Consider the following 17,355-nt stretch of genomic DNA (forward strand, 5'->3'; position numbering starts at 1 on the left):
ATTATGTTTTTATGCTGCCTGGGTGACCTTTGGTTTCTCATAATGTCTCAGGGGTAGTTTGGTCTTTTCGTGTGCCACTTAACGGTGTTAGAGGCGGGAGATGACGGTAAGACCAAATTGAAAAACGAAACTTCGAGGGAGGCCAAATAGATAAGAAATTTTGTTTCAGGGCCAATAAAGACAACTTTAAACCAGCACCGAATAATAAAATTTCTCAAACGAACAAGGCCGAGGCTCATCGGCCATCGCTGTGCTGTGCGCGAGCAAGCAGCCATGCCTGGAGCGTGCTGTGGTCTCTGGTCTAGTGGTCTCCGCACTGGGGCCGCCGCATTGATGCGGCATTCAAGTCGGGTGCGAGCGCTGCCCGCACGCACATGGCACCGGCGCCCGCTCCGGCTCCGGTTCCGTCTCGGTCCGGTTTCCCAGCGCGCTGCTGCCGGCTGCCGCAACGCCCCGGCCTACAGGGGCAGCCGCATTCATATCCGCATTCATTCGCGCGCAGGGGCAGCGGCCGGGTGGCTAGCGACCGCCGACGACCAGCGAGCGGCGGCTTCCACAGTTGCACTGCAGTGGCAGATGGGAGATGGATGGGCCTGGACCGATCGCGATCGCGGATCGCGGGGGACCCGGCCGCGCGGGCAGTTTTGCTGTGATTCTCACCGGCTCCTATGAACTACTGCACGTAACCTGGCAACGTTTCTCGTGTAGAAAATCGCCCCGGCCAGGAACACTCTTGGTTTGGAGGGGAGTGGCAGTCGTAGTGAGTAGCGACACCAGTTGCTTTGGTTAGCTCGCTAAAGACACGCTGCGACTACCTCGCCGCAAACTGCAGCTCGACCAGGCCCGGCCCTGCTCCATCGGTAGTTCGGTACACGCTTCACCCCGGCCGGTACGCACGCTGCCGTCAGTTAGAGTCACACTCACACAGGCAGTCGTAGCATATAGGAGTCAGGTCAGTTCTCAGCAAAGCGCGCCAGAAACCACCACCGCACCGCCTCGGCTAACTAGCATTAGCATTAGCAGTAGGAGCATAGCATGGCAATGCTGGGGCGGCCTACGGTGCTTGTTGCAGCGCTGGCCGTGGCGCTGGCGTTCGTGATGGCGTCGGCGCAGGGGCCGGCCGCCGCCCCTGGCCCGGCGGCCGGGATCAGCGAGGAGTGCTTCAACGCGGTGCTCAACATGTCGGACTGCCTGCCGTACGTGACGGCCGGGAGCACGACGCGACACCCGGACAAGCCCTGCTGCCCGGAGCTGGCCGGGCTGCTCGAGTCCCACCCCGTCTGCCTCTGCCAGCTGCTGGGCGGCGGCGCCGAGTCCTACGGCGTCAGCATCGACTACAAGCGCGCGCTCGCGCTCCCGGGGATCTGCCGCCTCACCGCGCCGCCCGTCGCCGCATGCGCAGGTACGTACGCGCGCACTACGTTACGTACTGCCATGTTGCGCACAGCTAACCAGTCAAATCCATTCGTAGCTAAATTTGCTTACTGTTCCTGCAAAAATATGAAAAAATGGCAGACACTAATAGGAGTAGTACGGCGAGAAAACCCACCTCTTTGCTCATGCTGTCATGCTTTGTATTTGTAGTACGAAGATAAAGTTACGAAATGGAAGTTGCTCTAGTCTAGCTAATGACTTGTTCAGGTACCTCACTTAAACTAAGACTGTGTGGTTTGGTTACTTTTAAGGCCTCGTTTGGTTCCAAAATTTTTGGCAAAATGGGCACTGTAGCATTTTCGTTGTTATTTAGTAAATAGTGTCCGATCATAGTCTAATTAGGCTTAAAAGATTCGTCTCGTGGATTTCGCTAAACTATGTAATTAGTTTTATTTTTTATTTATATTTAATGCTTCATGCATGCGTCCAAAGATTCGATGTGACGAAAAATGTGAAAAATTTTACAAAATATTTTGGTAACTAAACTGGACCTAAGTTTGAGTGAACTATTTTATATCTGCAGCTTTCGGAGTCCCTATCCCCGCGGGATTGGTGCCTACTGCCGCGCCCGTGTCAGGCCTCTCTCCATCTTCTGGCGGCCCAGAAGTGCCTGGTAAGTGGTAACTTTACTATTATTTACTTGCTTTGATTTGATTTTCTCAGTCCTTTGCTAGCTCAGGCCTTGTTTAGATCACCTCTAAATTCTAAGTTTTTTCATTCTCTTTTCATCACATTAATTTTTAGCCGCTTGCATGGAGCATTAAATGTAGGTAAAAAAAATAACTAATTGCACAGTTTAGTTCGAAATCACGAGATGAATCTTTTGAGCTTAGTTGGTCCACGATTGGACAATATTTACCAAATAAGACGAAAGTGTTACTATTCATCGGTTTGAATTTTTTTGCAATCTAAACGTGGCCTCGTACTCCTATCTTTGTTGGAGATGTATCACTTTGCACACCTCTGTTAAAACCAGTTCTGTAGGATTAAAGCATTGAAAGCGCTGACACTGAAATAGGTATCGAGACCAGCAATATGTGCTAGAAAAATTATGAAAAACAGATCATTTTTTAGCTCTTTCTCTCTTGCTTGCTCGCTGCCTGAAAATCCATTGCATAGAAGAGAATAGAGAATATTAGCACTAAATATCCATCAGTGACAGCTCTTAATTAATTTCTGTGCTCCTGATGTTAACCGATGCTCTGTAGAGGTTCCCTCAGCAGTTGTCAGTTTGTCACGCTCACACATTCTTAAGGGCTGAGCTTTTAGTCGGTAACTTTTTAAACAAACGCTATGACTAAAAGCTACTAAAAGGGGTTTAGTTCTCTCTAGTAACTCTGGAGTTACTAAAAGTAACTAAACCGTTTAGTAGCTACTAAACCAAACACCCCTTACAATATTATATTGACTTTATCAAAAAAGAATCTTAGATTGCCTACTTGCTCTGATAACTTCGCCTCCAATCGCTGTTGTGTTCTTCAGCCAACACGCCGGCCGGGTCAGCCAAATCCTCAAGCCACGCCCCGGGACGCGTCACCGCCGGCAGCCTCATCACCCTCGCCGCGCTACCCCTCGCCACGGCCGCCGCCGGGATTATGTTCTAGACCATGTCAGAGTTTGCCAGTCGTCTTATTAGACTTGTGATTTCTTCCTCATTCTTCTTACAACACATATTTGTTTTGTGCATTATGATACTTATTACGTACAAACAACTATTCCAGGCACGAGATTCTTCCGGATTTGTTTCTTTGTAATAATAGTTCCTTGGGGGCGTGTACTGTAATTTGCTAGAGCTCGTGACTCTGTGTACATAGCATCATCGTCTTCGTATCTTTCTACCACCGTCCGCAAAAGAACGCAATTATGAGATGCGTGTTAGTTAAATTTTCTCAACTTTAACTAAGTTTATAATAAATAGTATTAATATTTATATTTTTAAATAAATTTATTATGAAAATATATTTTATAACTAATCTAATGATATTTATTTTATATTATAAATGTTAGTATATTTTTATATAAATTTAGTTAAAGTTTAAACCGTTTAACTTTTAAAAAACGAGAATTAGGGAGTACTATACGCAGTTCGATCAATGTCGCCGGCACTGTTGGTCTCTCTCGATCTGCCTCGGGTCACAAGGTCACGAGTCACGATCCACACACGGACGCGACAAGGCAGCAAATGCTGTGCAGTGGCAATACTACTAGCGAACAGTGGCGGCGATGAATTGGCACGGGTGATGGAATAATTCGAGAGCGAAACTTGGCGATGAGCTGTCGAGAGTCGTGTGGGCCGGGGGAAGCCGGCCGGGGAGGAACTGAACCGGAGAAGCGTTGGATCTGGCGGTCGGCAGGCCGTTGACTCCAGCCCCCGGTGGACGGTGGTCGTCCGTTCATCTTGAGCGCTGGCCGTTGGAACATTCATGGCCCAGTTTGGCTTACTATTCAGTTTGTTCGGTTTGTTTTTTTAGTTGAAATAATATTTTTCTCTCACAACAATTCAACTAGAACCGTATTTTTCAGCCAATTTCAGTTAAAATTCAGCAAGTCGAACAGGGCCAATGAGGAGAGTCCCCTGTTCGCTTGGGCTTGTTTAACTGATAAACCATGACTGAAAGTACTATTGGTTGATTTGGTGTGAAAGAAAAATATTGTTCGTCGGCTTAAAAAAAACTGTACTGTACGTATGGCATTTGCTTGCCCATCCATCGGACCATGCGAGTCCGGCTGCAATAGTAGCTTCTCCTCGTCGCGTGTAGGGAGGGACTGCTTCCAGGTGCAGGGGTCACGGACAGGAAGATCCAAAAATGTTGCTCTTGCAGTACTTTGGTTGGGTTTGGGTATACAACTCCCGTTCGTTGCTGTCCAGCCCGTTGGCTGGGGCATGCGTGGAGACGAATTCGTACAGCAACTCAATGGCTCGGTAGAGGCACTGGCACGGCGAGACGGGGCGTGGAAGTGCGCCGGGCCCGGTTCTGCGGCATAGCGTGGCGTACGTGCCTGCTAGCTCTGCCCGGCATTACGGAGGACGCCGGGCATCCGCAGCTGCCGACGTTCTCCCACGGTTCCCAGAAGCCGCACGGCACGGCTACGGACCACGTCCGCCTCTGCCACAGCTCGACAGCCGTCCGTTCCTCCGCAGATTTTACATGTGCCTGCCGCCACACGGTCGAGCACGTTATGTGACACAGTACGAAACGGAGTATTATGAAGAAAAAAAAACTGTCGCTGAATCCATGGTTCAAGCTGGAGGCACACGGATGTAGCCATGTAGTGTTACCGTACATCGAGACTCCCTCGATCGCCGAAGCTCGCCGCCGACGCCCAGCGGCTGGGTTCGGTTCGAGTCAGGTTCAAGTTCTCATCTTCTCTCGCACGCAAGCGTTACATAGGAGCCAGCAGACTGGGCCTCCCTTCCCGTTACATGGGCTGGAGCAATACGACGCCTAATTGGGCCTACAGCTAGTCCGGCCCGATGACGCGAGTATTGGCGCGCCTGATCCTTCTTCCCGCCAGCTGCTTCTCCCGTGCTGCTGCCTCCGTTATGTCAGATGCTTCCAGTTCTTCAGTAGCTTCAGGTTCTTCAGGCTCCGGCACACCCGAGTTGGTGACAAACAGGTGATTCAAATCGAATTTCCAAAAAAAAAAAGAGAAGAGAGAGAGAGAGAGAGAGAGAGAGAGAGAGAGAGAGAGAGAGAGAGAGTCGACTAAAGCATAGATTATCATCGATCTCTTTCTTTCTGGGGAAAAAAGGCGACCAGCTCCTAAAATGAACTGGTTCCAAGGTTGCCCTAAAACTGAAAGTCCAATCGACATCGACACAGTTAAACCAATGAAGACAAAGTGCCCCAATACAGAGTTAGTAATCGATTAGTTTGTGTATCCTATGACACAACACACAAACAGCATAACCGGGGGAAAAAACAAAGAAACATCGGCCTTTGCTTATCCTGCTCTAGTAATAAAATAAAGGAAAATAAATTTCTTGCTTTCCTCAAAGAAAAAAAATGTTGTCTCAGTTGCAGCCTCCAGCTAAGCTGAAGAAATTACAACAGACCTACAAAAGGGCCCCTGACGGAACTCTGCAAACACTACGTGTTAGATATTGTGGTTCCTCAAAAGAAAACAATTTCCCGAAGTCATCAAAAGCACATGAAACCTGCTAGGATGAGGGAGGACATTGGTCGTGGTTTACCCCTCTTCCACATAGGCGTCCTTCGTGGTGCTTCTCCTTTTTTTTTTGGGTATATACTGGTCAAAGCTATATACATTCTTATCATGTTCTCAGAGAGCTCACATTTCATGCGATGCCTGCCAAATGGAATGAATATCATAGAATATTCTTGTTAATATTTAGTACCAAAAAAATTTGAGAATAATAATAATGCAAGCAGTAGGTATAACATTACCTTTACCCTTGCCCGTGGGTAAGAGCTCTTCAGCGTCAATTCTCAAGTCAGCATTTGATGAGCGCCTCTTCGTCATCTTGTTTAGTACCTCAACCTCAACAACGAAGGTTCCGCAAACAGGACGGTGATCCGAAAATCTAGACTCCCCACGGTAGTAGGATAACTGCACAATTCCATCCCCACGCCACAATATTCTATCACACCTGACAAAGTTCAACTACTTCAGAGGGATGAGATGCAATAAATAAGTTAAGTAAACGATGGTTCAGAAGTACAGTATTTTCACAGCACAACACTGGAAAGAAAACACAGCCAAACTACATCGTAAGCTGAAAAAAGTGTAGGAACAGATATCAATGGAGCATAGCAACTTTATCCTAAACAAGTTAGCTTATACGATATAAAAACTGCAGAATGTGGTGGTTTTCATTGTATTATTGAAATAGAAGTATTAATAAGAATGTCTCATTTCTTCTGTGGAATACCATGTTTCCTTTGACACTTGGGAGACTTGGGAGTAAAAAGAAATGAAGGCAGTATTAGGTAATTTTGTGTAACAGAAACTAGATTTAAAAGTGGTGCATACCACGCAGGAGTTCTTCTCTTTTTCTTTGATGTTGCAGTCTCACCAGCATAAGCATCTGAGTTAAAGGAGTACTTGTATGTTGGAGCAAAATATATCTTCCCCTCATTCCAACCCTTAAATACTCGCCCAGCATCCCGTTCAATTTTAAGCTGAAGCAAAATAATACACAACATAAGGTGATGTGATGACATAACAATTTATTGGGGAGGGATCAGCTATCAAAAGATTTACTGGAACTTTTCAGATATCCTTTGTAGTGCTTGTCAGCATAAAGCGGTAGCATCTTCAACAAACAAATTATTTAATCTTCCTATCTTCTTTCAATGAATAATTATTAACTTAATTCTTTAAATGAGGCATATTTAGAACTGGCTCCAATCCTCCGATGAGTTTTTTTTTCCTAAAAGAAAGATAATCCTCGAACTCTGGCATTCACTAAAGAAGCAGATGTAGACCCAAAGCAGTCCTACAGATCCCCCCACCCCACCCTCAAGCACAGGCACGTTCCTGATGAGACAGAAAAGTTACCTGATCCTTTTCAAAAAGAGCATCCCAGTCATTTTCCATTAAAAGCTTCTTGGTATCTGCATAGCTCAGTGCAATACGGTAGTTCAGATCACCAAGCCATATCACCTTACTGAAACCAACAGTGCATAAATTAGTAGGAAATTATGTTGAAAAGGAACATATATTCACAATGTTAACACATGGCACATCATTCTTACTCATGATCAAGTATTTTCTCCGGGATTTTTCTTCCAGCTCTTCTACAAATCCTCGAAAACATTGTGAGCCTCAGTATCTCTAGAACATCCGAGTTCCTCCTGAATTCGTCTCCTTCTTTTTGACCTGAAGCCAAATGGCTGCAGACAAAACAAAAGCTTGTCTGGTGCAGTGTCATGCTTATTGATATACATCCCTGCAGTAGAAGTGCATTCAGGAATAGATAGAATAATTACATCCAGGATAAATCTGATATGATTCTGTCCTGACCTTGTTTCCAAGACAGCCCAGAATCCCGCGCCCTATGCAAGACTTCCTTAGATGCCCAATATGTTGTACTAGTTCTTTCTTCACCCACACAGTAACAAAAATGCCAACCATTTGTTTGCACGCTATGAGATTATATTTTAGTGGATCCCTAATGGCAGGACCAGAAGTAATTCCATCGACCACAAAGCCATCAGAGTCCCTTGATTTCTCTTTATCTTTCCCTTTCTCTTCTTCATCCTCTCCAGAGGAATCAGTCTCATCTGCATATGCTTTTTTACATCCAAAGCAAGCATCCCTGTAGGACGTTTTGGTCATTTCTACCGGGCAATTGCAGGCCTTAAGTTGTTTTCTACGGACTGGCATGAAAGATTTGCTAATGGCTTTTAGCAAGGATTTCTGAAAGATAGTGGTGCCACTTGCTGTTTTTGATAGGTCAGAGAATGAGGTGTCGAGGCTTGATGAAGCTCGAGAGGAAGAAGAATCAACAGAGGGAGATGGTTCATGCTGAAAGACGTTGGCATCAATGTCAGCTGGTCGATTTAGTGATTGGTTTATAAGAACAAGCCATCTGGCAGCTGGTTCATTGTCTTCTATCACAAGCACATTACCAGCATTGAGAGGAACAATTTCCTGAAAACTGTTCAAATGTTAAACAAACAAAAGCAATTACATTGGCTTGTATCAAACTTAAAAGTTCCATTAAAATATTTTTGAAAGTAGATATACTTCATTGTGCTTCAAATAAATACCAAATATGTCAATGCAACAACGTTGTATGGTACCACACTACCATGGAGGAATCAAGTAAAACTTCACCAATTTACCATTTTCAGTTGTGTATTAGTACTAATATGTGAGAAAAATCTAGAATCAAGTAAGTAAACATGAAAACAGAAAACATCGGCGATACAGCTAATGACATGGGAAGCAATTTTTGCAGGTACTAAAAAAATCAACAAGGGTCTCCTCGCATTGCACAGGCGAGGGTAAGGCTTGCCACTGACACTCTTCCCCAGACCCCGCACAGAGCGGGAGCTCTCTGCGCTGGGTACGCCCTTTAGACCTACCCCAAAACATAAATATCCGAATTGTCATCAGGGGGCAGAAAATCATCCATGTTCAGTGCAGCACTAGGTGTTTTTCCTCCAACATTCCAGGTGGAAACAAATATTCTGCACAGTGACAGCTTGACCTAGTTAGCATAAAACAGGCTCAAGGATGGTAGGATATGAAACATAGACATTATACCTGATGGGTTCAGTTGTAGTGTTATTAGAAGATTGGGCAAGGAAATGGCTGAGGCGCATGCTCTTAACTTCTGGTCCATTTAGTTTAAAACAGCATAAGAAGCCAATCAAAACCACCGAAAATATAATTTGGGAAATCATGAAACGCACAGTACTTTTCAGACCAGAGTACCTGAAAGCGTTCTCAAGGGGGATGATGATGATGCCTTAGAAGAACTTGGCGCGAGCTTAGCTGGTGTTATACATGAGCACCCAGAAAAGTTAGTAGCCAGTTGCATGGTATTAGGAAGAACTAGAGATTCTTTTTAGAGAACTGTTAGCACTTAACAGCAGAAGGTGTTTGATTTAAATTCTCGGGAGAAAAATCAAAAACAATTTTGCAACAGGTTCATGGCAACTTGGCAAGAACTAATGACAGTAGGGAGTGTAGTTGTTCGGTTGTTCGCAAGTATGTCTTCAAGTGGATGGTTGCAACTAATAAATGAACAAATATTACATGATTTCAGAGCAATTGCGGTGATGCAATTTTATTGTGATAGAATAATGTTGTGGAACTGGGGACAGATTCTTGGGTTCAATTGTAAAGTATCCAAACAGCCAATTGCCTCTCAGCACCACAATTTCAGCTCCTCTTCAGGGATCCAAATTGGGTGTGTTAAGGTCAATTAAGACAACATCCATCAGTCCTTCTACGTTTGGAATGGCAGGTGACAGTTACCAGAAAGTCTATTCATAAGACAGGCAAAGTTTTGTTTTTGTTTTTTTTTAAGTAAAATTCAGGTGGCATTGTTCCCCGTGCTAGTCTGCTAGATAGAACTTTGGAAAATAAGGATGTGAACCAACCAGCATGGCGGCTTGGATTGTTTGTGCTCTTAGCAGCTGTCTTCTCCTTTGTTGTGAAAAGTTTTGGGCCACAACCCTGGAATACAAGTAAACAGAATTAAGTTGAGTATCGTTTCTGCATAATGCAATTGTAGTAATGCAATCACAGCAATATCACCTTTGTTTTTCCCTTGCCAGTGGACGCCATTATTCACTGAACCCAGTAGAAGGTTTCCTTTGTGATATTTAAGTTTGAACACCGTGCGATGTAATTAATATTCTGCGGCCAGTTTATGTACTTAGTTAAGAGTACATAAGATTAAAGCAGAGGCTAAGTAAGAAAAACTTGCGGATGAATTTTCCTTTAATTCTAAAAAAGGAATATTTTTTTATAAAAAACAAAAGGGTTATAAAATGCAAATTTGAACCAAATTGTAGCAAATCACATTCACGAAAACCGTCTGCGTCTGATTAAAAAAAGAGAGAACATGCGATTCAAAACAAATCACCTCGCTGCGCCTACGACAGACGAGAATCACGCAAAACAAAAACACGGCAGCCGTTGCAACGGGAAACCTTCCAACGACTGTCATGAAAACCGCACCAATATGCAACCTCTCAATCACCAATCCTCCCCTCGAAAAAAACCACACATAAGAAATGCACAATGCCACATCAAGCATACCCACCTAAGCCAGCAAGATCCTTTTCGACAGTTCGACCTCCAAGTGCTTCCTCCCCAAGGAGCCAGGATCCCAAAACCCGCCGCCAAGAAGCCGCCACAACCAAGAGCGCTCACCAATCACCGCTCCTGCGGTCCTGCCTGCACGGCGTGTGACCAGTGACCACCGCCGCCGCCGCCAGTCCTACCGGCCAAGAAAACCAACTCCACGAGCAGACGCCGGGCCGCGGCCCCTGGAATCCGGCAAGGGGTCGGGGGAGGCCGGGGAATGCATGGCCATCGGGGCCCTCCTTCCGTGGATTCTTTAAACCGCGGGAGGGCGCAGCTGTCGCACGGAGGAGAATAGTTTAAGGAACGCCTCCCGCTAGAATGGCTGGCGGCATTCGATCCGCATCTGCATGCGTCGCCCACCTCCGGGGCGCCGGCTGGTCGAGTTGACCGGGGCGGCGGGCGAGTTAGAGGGGCGCACGTGCTGCGCCATACGGGGAGGGGACGAGGTGAATCCGGTAGGGAAGGAGGGGGGAAGCCCGTGGTGGGGAGAAAGTGGGGGAAGAGTAGAAGCGCACAGACGACGCTGTCAGCGACGAGAATTCTCGCTGGATTCGGACGTGGGTTCTGCGGCACGGCGCGGCCTTTGTATGGTGGGGCATCATGTGCTTGCGTACTTGCCCCGGCACACTCCAGTTGCGAAACGCCAAGCGGGGATTCGTTCGTTCGTTCCCTGCTCTGTCCCTCTCTGATGCTTAAAAAAAAACACCGAGCCTTGGCTGACATCCAAAATTTGTTGTGCCAAATATTTGACAAATCAAGAGTGAGACAAAAAAAAAAACATTGTCATAGATTTGAAAAGCTAAATGTGAGAGTTTAACAAATTTTGATAGCAAACCAAATACTAACCAAAATCATGGCACGACAAATTTTAAAAGCAAACCAATCACGCTCAATTCCTCTCTGATGCTGATACGCAGTGCAGTGGAGTGTTGGGCGCCAATACGTTGTGTACACAACGAATACACGGACGCGTGCACCCCTGCACACGAACCAACCCTAGCCTTCTACGCCCTGCGCCGCTGCTACGTCCCGAGCGGCCGAGTCCCGCAGGAAGTACGCCTCGCATGCACCTGCTCAAACCGAAGGAAGCCGCCGCACTCCCGCGCGAGGCCCTCGAGGCCCACATCGTCTCACTGCTCCGCCGATGCCGGGGCCTCCTCGCGCTCCGCAGCGCGCACGCGCACCTCACTCGGATCCGCCTCCCACGCCTCACCGCCGCCTTCGCGCTCTCCAAGCTCCTCGCCGCCTGCGCCTCGGCGCCCTGCTCCCCCAGCGGCCGCGGCGTCCTTCTACGCCCACAGCCTGTTCGACCAAATCCCCGACCCGACGGCCTTCTGCTACAACTCCCTCATCCGCGCGCTCCCCTCCTCGGGCCCCGCCCCCGCCCTGGCCGTCTACCGCCGCATGCTGCGGGCGGGGTCCCCGCGTCCCAACACCTTCACGCTCGCGTTCGCGCTCAAGGCGTGCGCGGCCGTGCCAGCTCCTGGCGAGGGGCGGCAGCTGCACGCGCAGGCGCTCCGCCAGGGGCTAGAGGCAAGCGCCTACGTGCAGACCGGACTGCTCAACCTCTACGCCAAGTGCGAGCATGTTGCGCTTGCGAGGACGGTGTTTGATGGCATGGTCGGGGACAAGAGTCTGGTCGCTTGGAGCGCGATGATCAGTGGGTACTCGAGGGTGGGGATGGTGAATGAAGCGTTGGGGCTGTTCCGGGAGATGCAGGCGGTGGGGGTGGAGCCGGATGAGGTCACCATGGTCGGTGTGATATCTGCTTGCGCCAAGGCAGGGGGCACTTGATTTGGGGAAGTGGGTGCATGCTTATATCGATAGGAAAGGTATCACTGTCGATCTGGAGCTGAGCACCGCTTTGATCGATATGTATGCTAAGTGTGGGTTGATAGAGCGGGCGAGAGGAGTTTTTGATGCGATGGTAAAGAAGGATATGAAGGCATGGAGCGCAATGATAGTTGGATTTGCAATTCATGGGCTTGTAGAGGATGCATTGGGACTTTTCTCAAGAATGCTAGAGCTCAAGGTAAGAATGCTGCATTGATATGTATCTAGGGATTGGTTAGGCACTTGCTGATTTTATTGGTTCAGTGATAATGAAATCATACGCGTTAACTTGTATATGTAGTTCAATACAATTGGCCAGCAATAGAATCTAGTTTTTACTGAAGTATGTTCTATTTTGTAGCTTACATGCTCAACTTACTTCTCCAGAGAAAGCACTGATAGTTCACGTACTCAACCTAGTTTCCAATCATTATTAGGATTTCATATATTGCCTTCACAAACCATAAGTGGCCATTACAATTCTCATATCTCACCTAAGCTCTTGTGTGTATTTCAATATTCTAGGTGAGGCCTAACAATGTCACCTTTATCGGCGTGCTGTCAGCCTGTGCTCATAGTGGGTTAGTGGACGATGGGCGACGGTATTGGTCTATTATGCAAATTTTGGGAATTAAACCATTAATGGAGAATTATGGCTGCATGGTTGACCTCTTGTGTCGATCTGGCCTTCTGGATGATGCTTACTCCTTCGTTATTGGTATGCCTGTCTCACCAAATTCAATAATCTGGAGGACTCTTCTTGTGGCCTGTAAAAGCTTGAACAGGATTGACATAGCGGAATCAGCATCAAAGAGGCTCCTTGAGTTGGATCCTCACAATCCAGAGAACTACGTTCTGCTCTCCAACTTGTACGCATCGAACTCCCAGTGGGACAGAGTGAGCTATTTGAGGAAGAAGATGAAAGACAGCAATGTTACTGCTGTTGCTGGATGCAGTTCAATTGAAATAAACGGCTACTTGCATGAGTTTGTGGTGAGCGATGATTCACACCCTGAAATCAAGGAGATAAGACTGGTCCTGAGAGAAATAGCAGACCGGGTGCGACGAGCTGGCCACAAACCTTGGACTGCAGCCGTTCTGCATGACGTTGGTGATGAGGAAAAGGAAGTTGCACTTTGTGAACATAGTGAAAGACTAGCCATCGCATATGGATTGCTAAAGACAATAGCCCCTCATGTCATTCGGGTGGTAAAGAACTTGAGATTTTGCCCTGATTGTCATGAAGTGGCAAAAATAATAAGCAAGTCATACAACCGAGAAATCATCGTTAGGGATCGCGTTCGTTTCCACAAATTTATGGGAGGAAGTTGCTCTTGTAAGGACTTTTGGTGATTCTTTTCTTTTCTTTTCCTTGTTAATATACTAGCAAACATATATGTCCGTTGCAATGGAACGTTCAGGATGTTCCATGGTTACCTAGACGGTTTACGGCTCGGAGATTTATTCACTGATTGCGTTGTACATTTCAATTCGTCTACAAATCAAACTCTGTATCGTACCTGGATGAGTGCTGCTCTAACTCTATGGTTACCTGGATGAGTGCTGCTCTAACTCTATGGTTACCTGGATGAGTGCTGCTCTAAATCTATGGTTACGGGAGCTTTAAAGATTTATCAGAATTAATTTTGGGACCGGATTCCGCACCATGTATGAATGCTCTGCTCTAACTTATATGACCATGAGAGTGCTGGACCATGAAAATGCTCTTATTCCAATTCGTTTTGAAATCGGATTCCATCGTGCTTGGACATACTACTCTATGCCCTGTTCGTTTGGCTGATAAGTCATGGCTGAAAGTACCGTTGGCTGATTTGTTATGAGAGAAAAATATTGTTCGTTGACTGAAAAAGTACGATTTATAAGCTAAGCGAACAAGACGAACTCGTACGAATAATGCTACTCTGACTCGTACTGATACCGGAAACAATTGGGTCCTTCGGACCCCATAAGACGGTTATGAGTGACAAAAAAACGACGAAACCTTGCACTCTTTAATCCATGTACTTAATACTAAAGAGCCAAGTAATTCTTATGTTTGTCTCTGTTTAATCTGGTTCCAATATGTATTGAAATAGATAATGTGATATATATATATATATATATATATATATATATATATATATATATATATATATATATATATATATATATGAGTTGTAACTCATTCGGTGATCGTGCAAAATGTATGCGTACCATTGCAACTTTCGAGCATGTTTGTAGAGTCCTTCACTTTAGAAATTCCCTATGTAGTAATCCAACATATATTGAGCTTCATAGGATTATTACAAAAGAGACATATGGCCCCAGAAAAAAAAAGGATTATTACATAGACATACTCAGTTCAGTTCATAACTACAATTTTCAGGATTTCCTATTCTTTGCTAGAATTTTGAATACTCCCTCCGCTCTAAAATATAAGTTGTTTTAGCTAATTAACTTTCTCTAACTTTGATCAAGTTTACATATAAGTGTACAGATAACTATAACTTCAAGATGATTTCATCAAATTAAATCCACCATGAAATGTCTCGAAAGTGAGTGGTTAGAGGAGTTTGAAGACAAAATTAAAAAGACATAAATTTCGGAACGAATGAGTATTTTCTAATGATGAAACGACTTAATTTATGAGATGTTGTGGAGTTGGATTAATGTACGTCGTCGTGCTGTCCTCGGGCACGGGCGCCTCGTGGTGTACTCGAACTCGGACACATATATAGGAGTATAATGTACAGTACGTCAAATCCGGACCAAAGCAAGGCACCATCCGTCTTGAGAAAACCGACAACGATAGATGTCTGAATCTACGTCGTGGACGCCCGGCGTCGCGGCTGCTTATTACAATGAGGATTACCCGGGCGTCCCCGGTGTCGCGGCTGCTTATTACAATGAGGATTACCCGGGCGTCCCCGGCGTCGCGGCTGCTTATTACAATGAGGATTACCCGGGCGTCCCCGACGTCGCGGCTGCTTATTACAATGAGGATTACCCGGGCGTCCCCGGCGTCGCGGCTGCTTACAATGAGGATTACCTGAGCGCCCCCGGCGTCCGGTTCGTCCCGACGGACCAGGAGCTCATCGTCGACTACCTCGAGCGGAAACTGCGCGGCGAGTCGCTCCCCACCGGCGTCGTGCACGACGGCCACAACGCCTATGCCGAGCATCCCAAGAAGCTGGGTGAGTCGAGTCGACGACACGGCTTGACGCAGCCAATCTTTTTATAGGTCGTCTCTTCTCGCTCTCACCTTCGTCCTCTCTCTTACAGTGCCGAAGCTGGGGGAGGGCATCGAGGGCTCCTGGTACCTGTTCTCGCCGCGGCAGCGCAAGTACGCCGGCGGGATGCGGCCGAAGCGTGCCATGGGCGACGACGAGGGCCACTGGAAGGCGACGGGAGCTGAGAAGCCGGTCCTCGGCGGCAAGGAGGTGATAGGGACAAGGCGCGCGCTCACGTTCCACGAGGACACCTACGAGGTGGGCAGCCATGGGAGGCGAAGGCGGGCGAAGAACAAGTCGGCGTCGAAGCCCTCCAAGTGGAAGATGGTGGAGTTCGTGTGCAGCAACTCCTGCAGGCTCCCCGGCAACGATACCGCGCTCGACCCCATGCTGGTTGGTGATCCCTGATCCGATCCTCGATCATGCCACAACTGTAATACGTACTGCTGACATGTTTTTTTGCTTGTCTTGCGTCGCCTAGTTGAACGACTTCGTGCTGTGCAAGATTACAAACAAGTCGCTGAGTGTGGAGGGCGACGAGGAGGAGCAACCGACGCCTGACGGAGGCGGCGGCGAGCCATACGAGAAGCATCTCCCAGAGCAGCAGCAGGCAGGCGGTGGAGGCGCCGGGACACAGGCAGGCCAGCAGCAGCAAGGACCGTCTGGCGGTGGCGCCGCGTCACATGGCGGCAATCAGCAACCAGCGCCGGCTGAAGCTCCACCGCCCGACTATGGCCACGACCTTTGTCGCATCATCGATGTGGATTGTGACGTGAACTGGTTCGCCGACGCTAACATGTTGCCGATGCTGATGGCCTACGGCGGCGGCAGAGAGTCGCTAGAGGTGCAGACTGCAGGGCAGCAGCAAGCATCATCCGGCGGTGGTGCCGGGTCAGCGAACGAGCTGCAAAAACCACGTGGACTGTTTTCGCCGTGACAATAGGAAGATTTCTTGGTTTTGTTCTTTTTGAGGACACCTTTTGCCATGATGATAGGAAGAATTGCTGGGTTTTTTTTTTCTAAGCTTGTGCGGAAGCTTTTAGAGTATTCTCATGTTCGACTAACTGCGCTCTTGTTACCTTCCAAAATTCGCGCCGCAATGGGCGAATTTTTTTGAAGAAGCGAGGTTTGAGAAAATTACAAATACTGTCATGCTGCTCCATCCATGTTGTCCCTTAAATTCCAAACAAATTTTGGAATAAATCAACAACCTGCGGAAAATTTCAGCCACTCCGCAGGCAGAGGCTCATTGCCATTGAATTGGGTTGGGATGGATGAACAATGAACAGAGTCAAAGTGCAATACGTGCCCAGACACGTTTACGAAAACAGAGTCTTGCCCAGACACGTTTACGAAAACAGAGTCGAAGTGCGGTTGGCCATTGGAGCCTGAGACTGGGGGCATGGATCTTAAACTGAAAAGGCTGCATATCAACATTACAATAGAGTTTCTCTGAGTATGTATCGGTGCAGAAAGTGACTAACTAGTAAATATTTATAGTTTTGCTATACGTTATGATTGGAGGTGGCCTAGCACTCAATGACACAGGATTTATACTAGTTCAGGCAACGTGCCCTACGTCCAGTCGGGGTCGGTCGGTGACTTCATTCCTGAGCCCAGGTGCTCAAAGTCTATAGTGAGGGTACAAACGAGAAGGAGGAAAAAGGGGCTGTAAAAGAGGTTCGGTTGGCTCCGACCGGAAGGGTCGCGGTCGGAACTGGGTGGTCCTGCGGTTAGGAGTGTTGATGTCGATCTAGTGAATCTGAGCTTGAAGAAGTCGATCTCCCCTTGTTGGAGGGAGCGCATCCCCTTTTATAGATGAAGGGGATGGCTTTACAGGTGAGGGAGGGAGAGTACAGATATTTCTAAGTCTTGCTGCCTATGATGATGTAAACTGGATAATGGTTGACGCCCCTGTCGATGTTTTACCATCGATAGCCTGCCACGGGGTACCCGGGGCAGTATGTTCGGGCTTCGCCGTGTGCTGAACTCGACAGTTAACGCAAGAGACAGTCGATTTATCTTGGTTCAGGTCCTCGATCGCGGATCGAGTAATAACCCTACGTCC

General features: G+C 47.2%; 2 protein-coding genes and 1 pseudogene across 6 annotated transcripts; 2 read left to right on the forward strand and 1 right to left on the reverse strand.

The window, feature by feature from the left end:
- Window positions 1-702: 702 nt before the first annotated feature.
- On the forward strand, window positions 703-3,256 carry LOC136460055 (non-specific lipid transfer protein GPI-anchored 2-like). The gene is made up of 3 exons (XM_066459892.1): window positions 703-1,402; window positions 1,958-2,047; window positions 2,917-3,256. Exons 1-3 carry the CDS (start codon window positions 1,036-1,038, stop codon window positions 3,036-3,038), a joined length of 579 nt encoding a protein of 192 aa, XP_066315989.1. The 5' UTR covers window positions 703-1,035; the 3' UTR covers window positions 3,039-3,256.
- A 1,865-nt stretch (window positions 3,257-5,121) lies between these two features.
- LOC136457236 (type I inositol polyphosphate 5-phosphatase 10-like) lies at window positions 5,122-10,763 on the reverse strand. Of its 5 annotated transcripts, XR_010759701.1 has the most exons (13): window positions 10,181-10,763; window positions 9,670-9,771; window positions 9,513-9,588; window positions 8,842-8,901; window positions 8,671-8,740; window positions 8,490-8,594; window positions 7,423-8,059; window positions 7,155-7,348; window positions 6,958-7,066; window positions 6,430-6,578; window positions 5,844-6,046; window positions 5,594-5,745; window positions 5,122-5,516 (listed from the first exon to the last, which is right to left on the reverse strand). XR_010759701.1 is itself a non-coding variant. In XM_066457296.1 (12 exons), the coding sequence occupies exons 2-12, from the start codon at window positions 9,697-9,699 to the stop codon at window positions 5,735-5,737; spliced, it is 1,644 nt and encodes a 547-aa protein (XP_066313393.1). In that variant the 5' UTR covers window positions 9,700-9,771; window positions 10,291-10,763; the 3' UTR covers window positions 5,122-5,734. The 5 variants fall into 5 exon arrangements, 4 of the variants coding, with proteins under 4 accessions (XP_066313393.1, XP_066313394.1, XP_066313392.1 ...); XM_066457296.1 differs by having other exon boundaries at window positions 5,122-5,745; window positions 10,291-10,763; XM_066457297.1 differs by having other exon boundaries at window positions 5,122-5,745; window positions 8,671-8,737.
- A 457-nt stretch (window positions 10,764-11,220) lies between these two features.
- Window positions 11,221-13,609, forward strand: LOC136457235 (pentatricopeptide repeat-containing protein At2g02980, chloroplastic-like; annotated as a pseudogene).
- The last annotated feature ends 3,746 nt before the right edge of the window (window positions 13,610-17,355 follow it).

This window comes from Miscanthus floridulus, chromosome 6 (genome assembly GCF_019320115.1).
Source record: "Miscanthus floridulus cultivar M001 chromosome 6, ASM1932011v1, whole genome shotgun sequence".
NCBI classification, from domain to species: domain Eukaryota; kingdom Viridiplantae; phylum Streptophyta; class Magnoliopsida; order Poales; family Poaceae; genus Miscanthus; species Miscanthus floridulus.

Excerpts from the sequence above, each read along its gene's own strand:
- LOC136460055 (XM_066459892.1), top strand. The coding sequence starts at position 1,036 with ATGGCAATGCTGGGGCGGCCTACGGTGCTTGTTGCAGCGCTGGCCGTG. Across the intron at positions 1,403-1,957 it reads GCCCGTCGCCGCATGCGCAG|CTTTCGGAGTCCCTATCCCC; the intron begins GTACGTACGCGC and ends TTATATCTGCAG. Across the intron at positions 2,048-2,916 it reads TGGCGGCCCAGAAGTGCCTG|CCAACACGCCGGCCGGGTCA; the intron begins GTAAGTGGTAAC and ends TGTGTTCTTCAG.
- LOC136457236 (XM_066457296.1), bottom strand. The coding sequence starts at position 9,699 with ATGGCGTCCACTGGCAAGGGAAAAACAAAG. Across the intron at positions 9,589-9,669 it reads CTGGCAAGGGAAAAACAAAG|GGTTGTGGCCCAAAACTTTT; the intron begins GTGATATTGCTG and ends CTTGTATTCCAG. Across the intron at positions 6,047-6,429 it reads AAGAGAAGAACTCCTGCGTG|GTGTGATAGAATATTGTGGC; the intron begins GTATGCACCACT and ends GAACTTTGTCAG.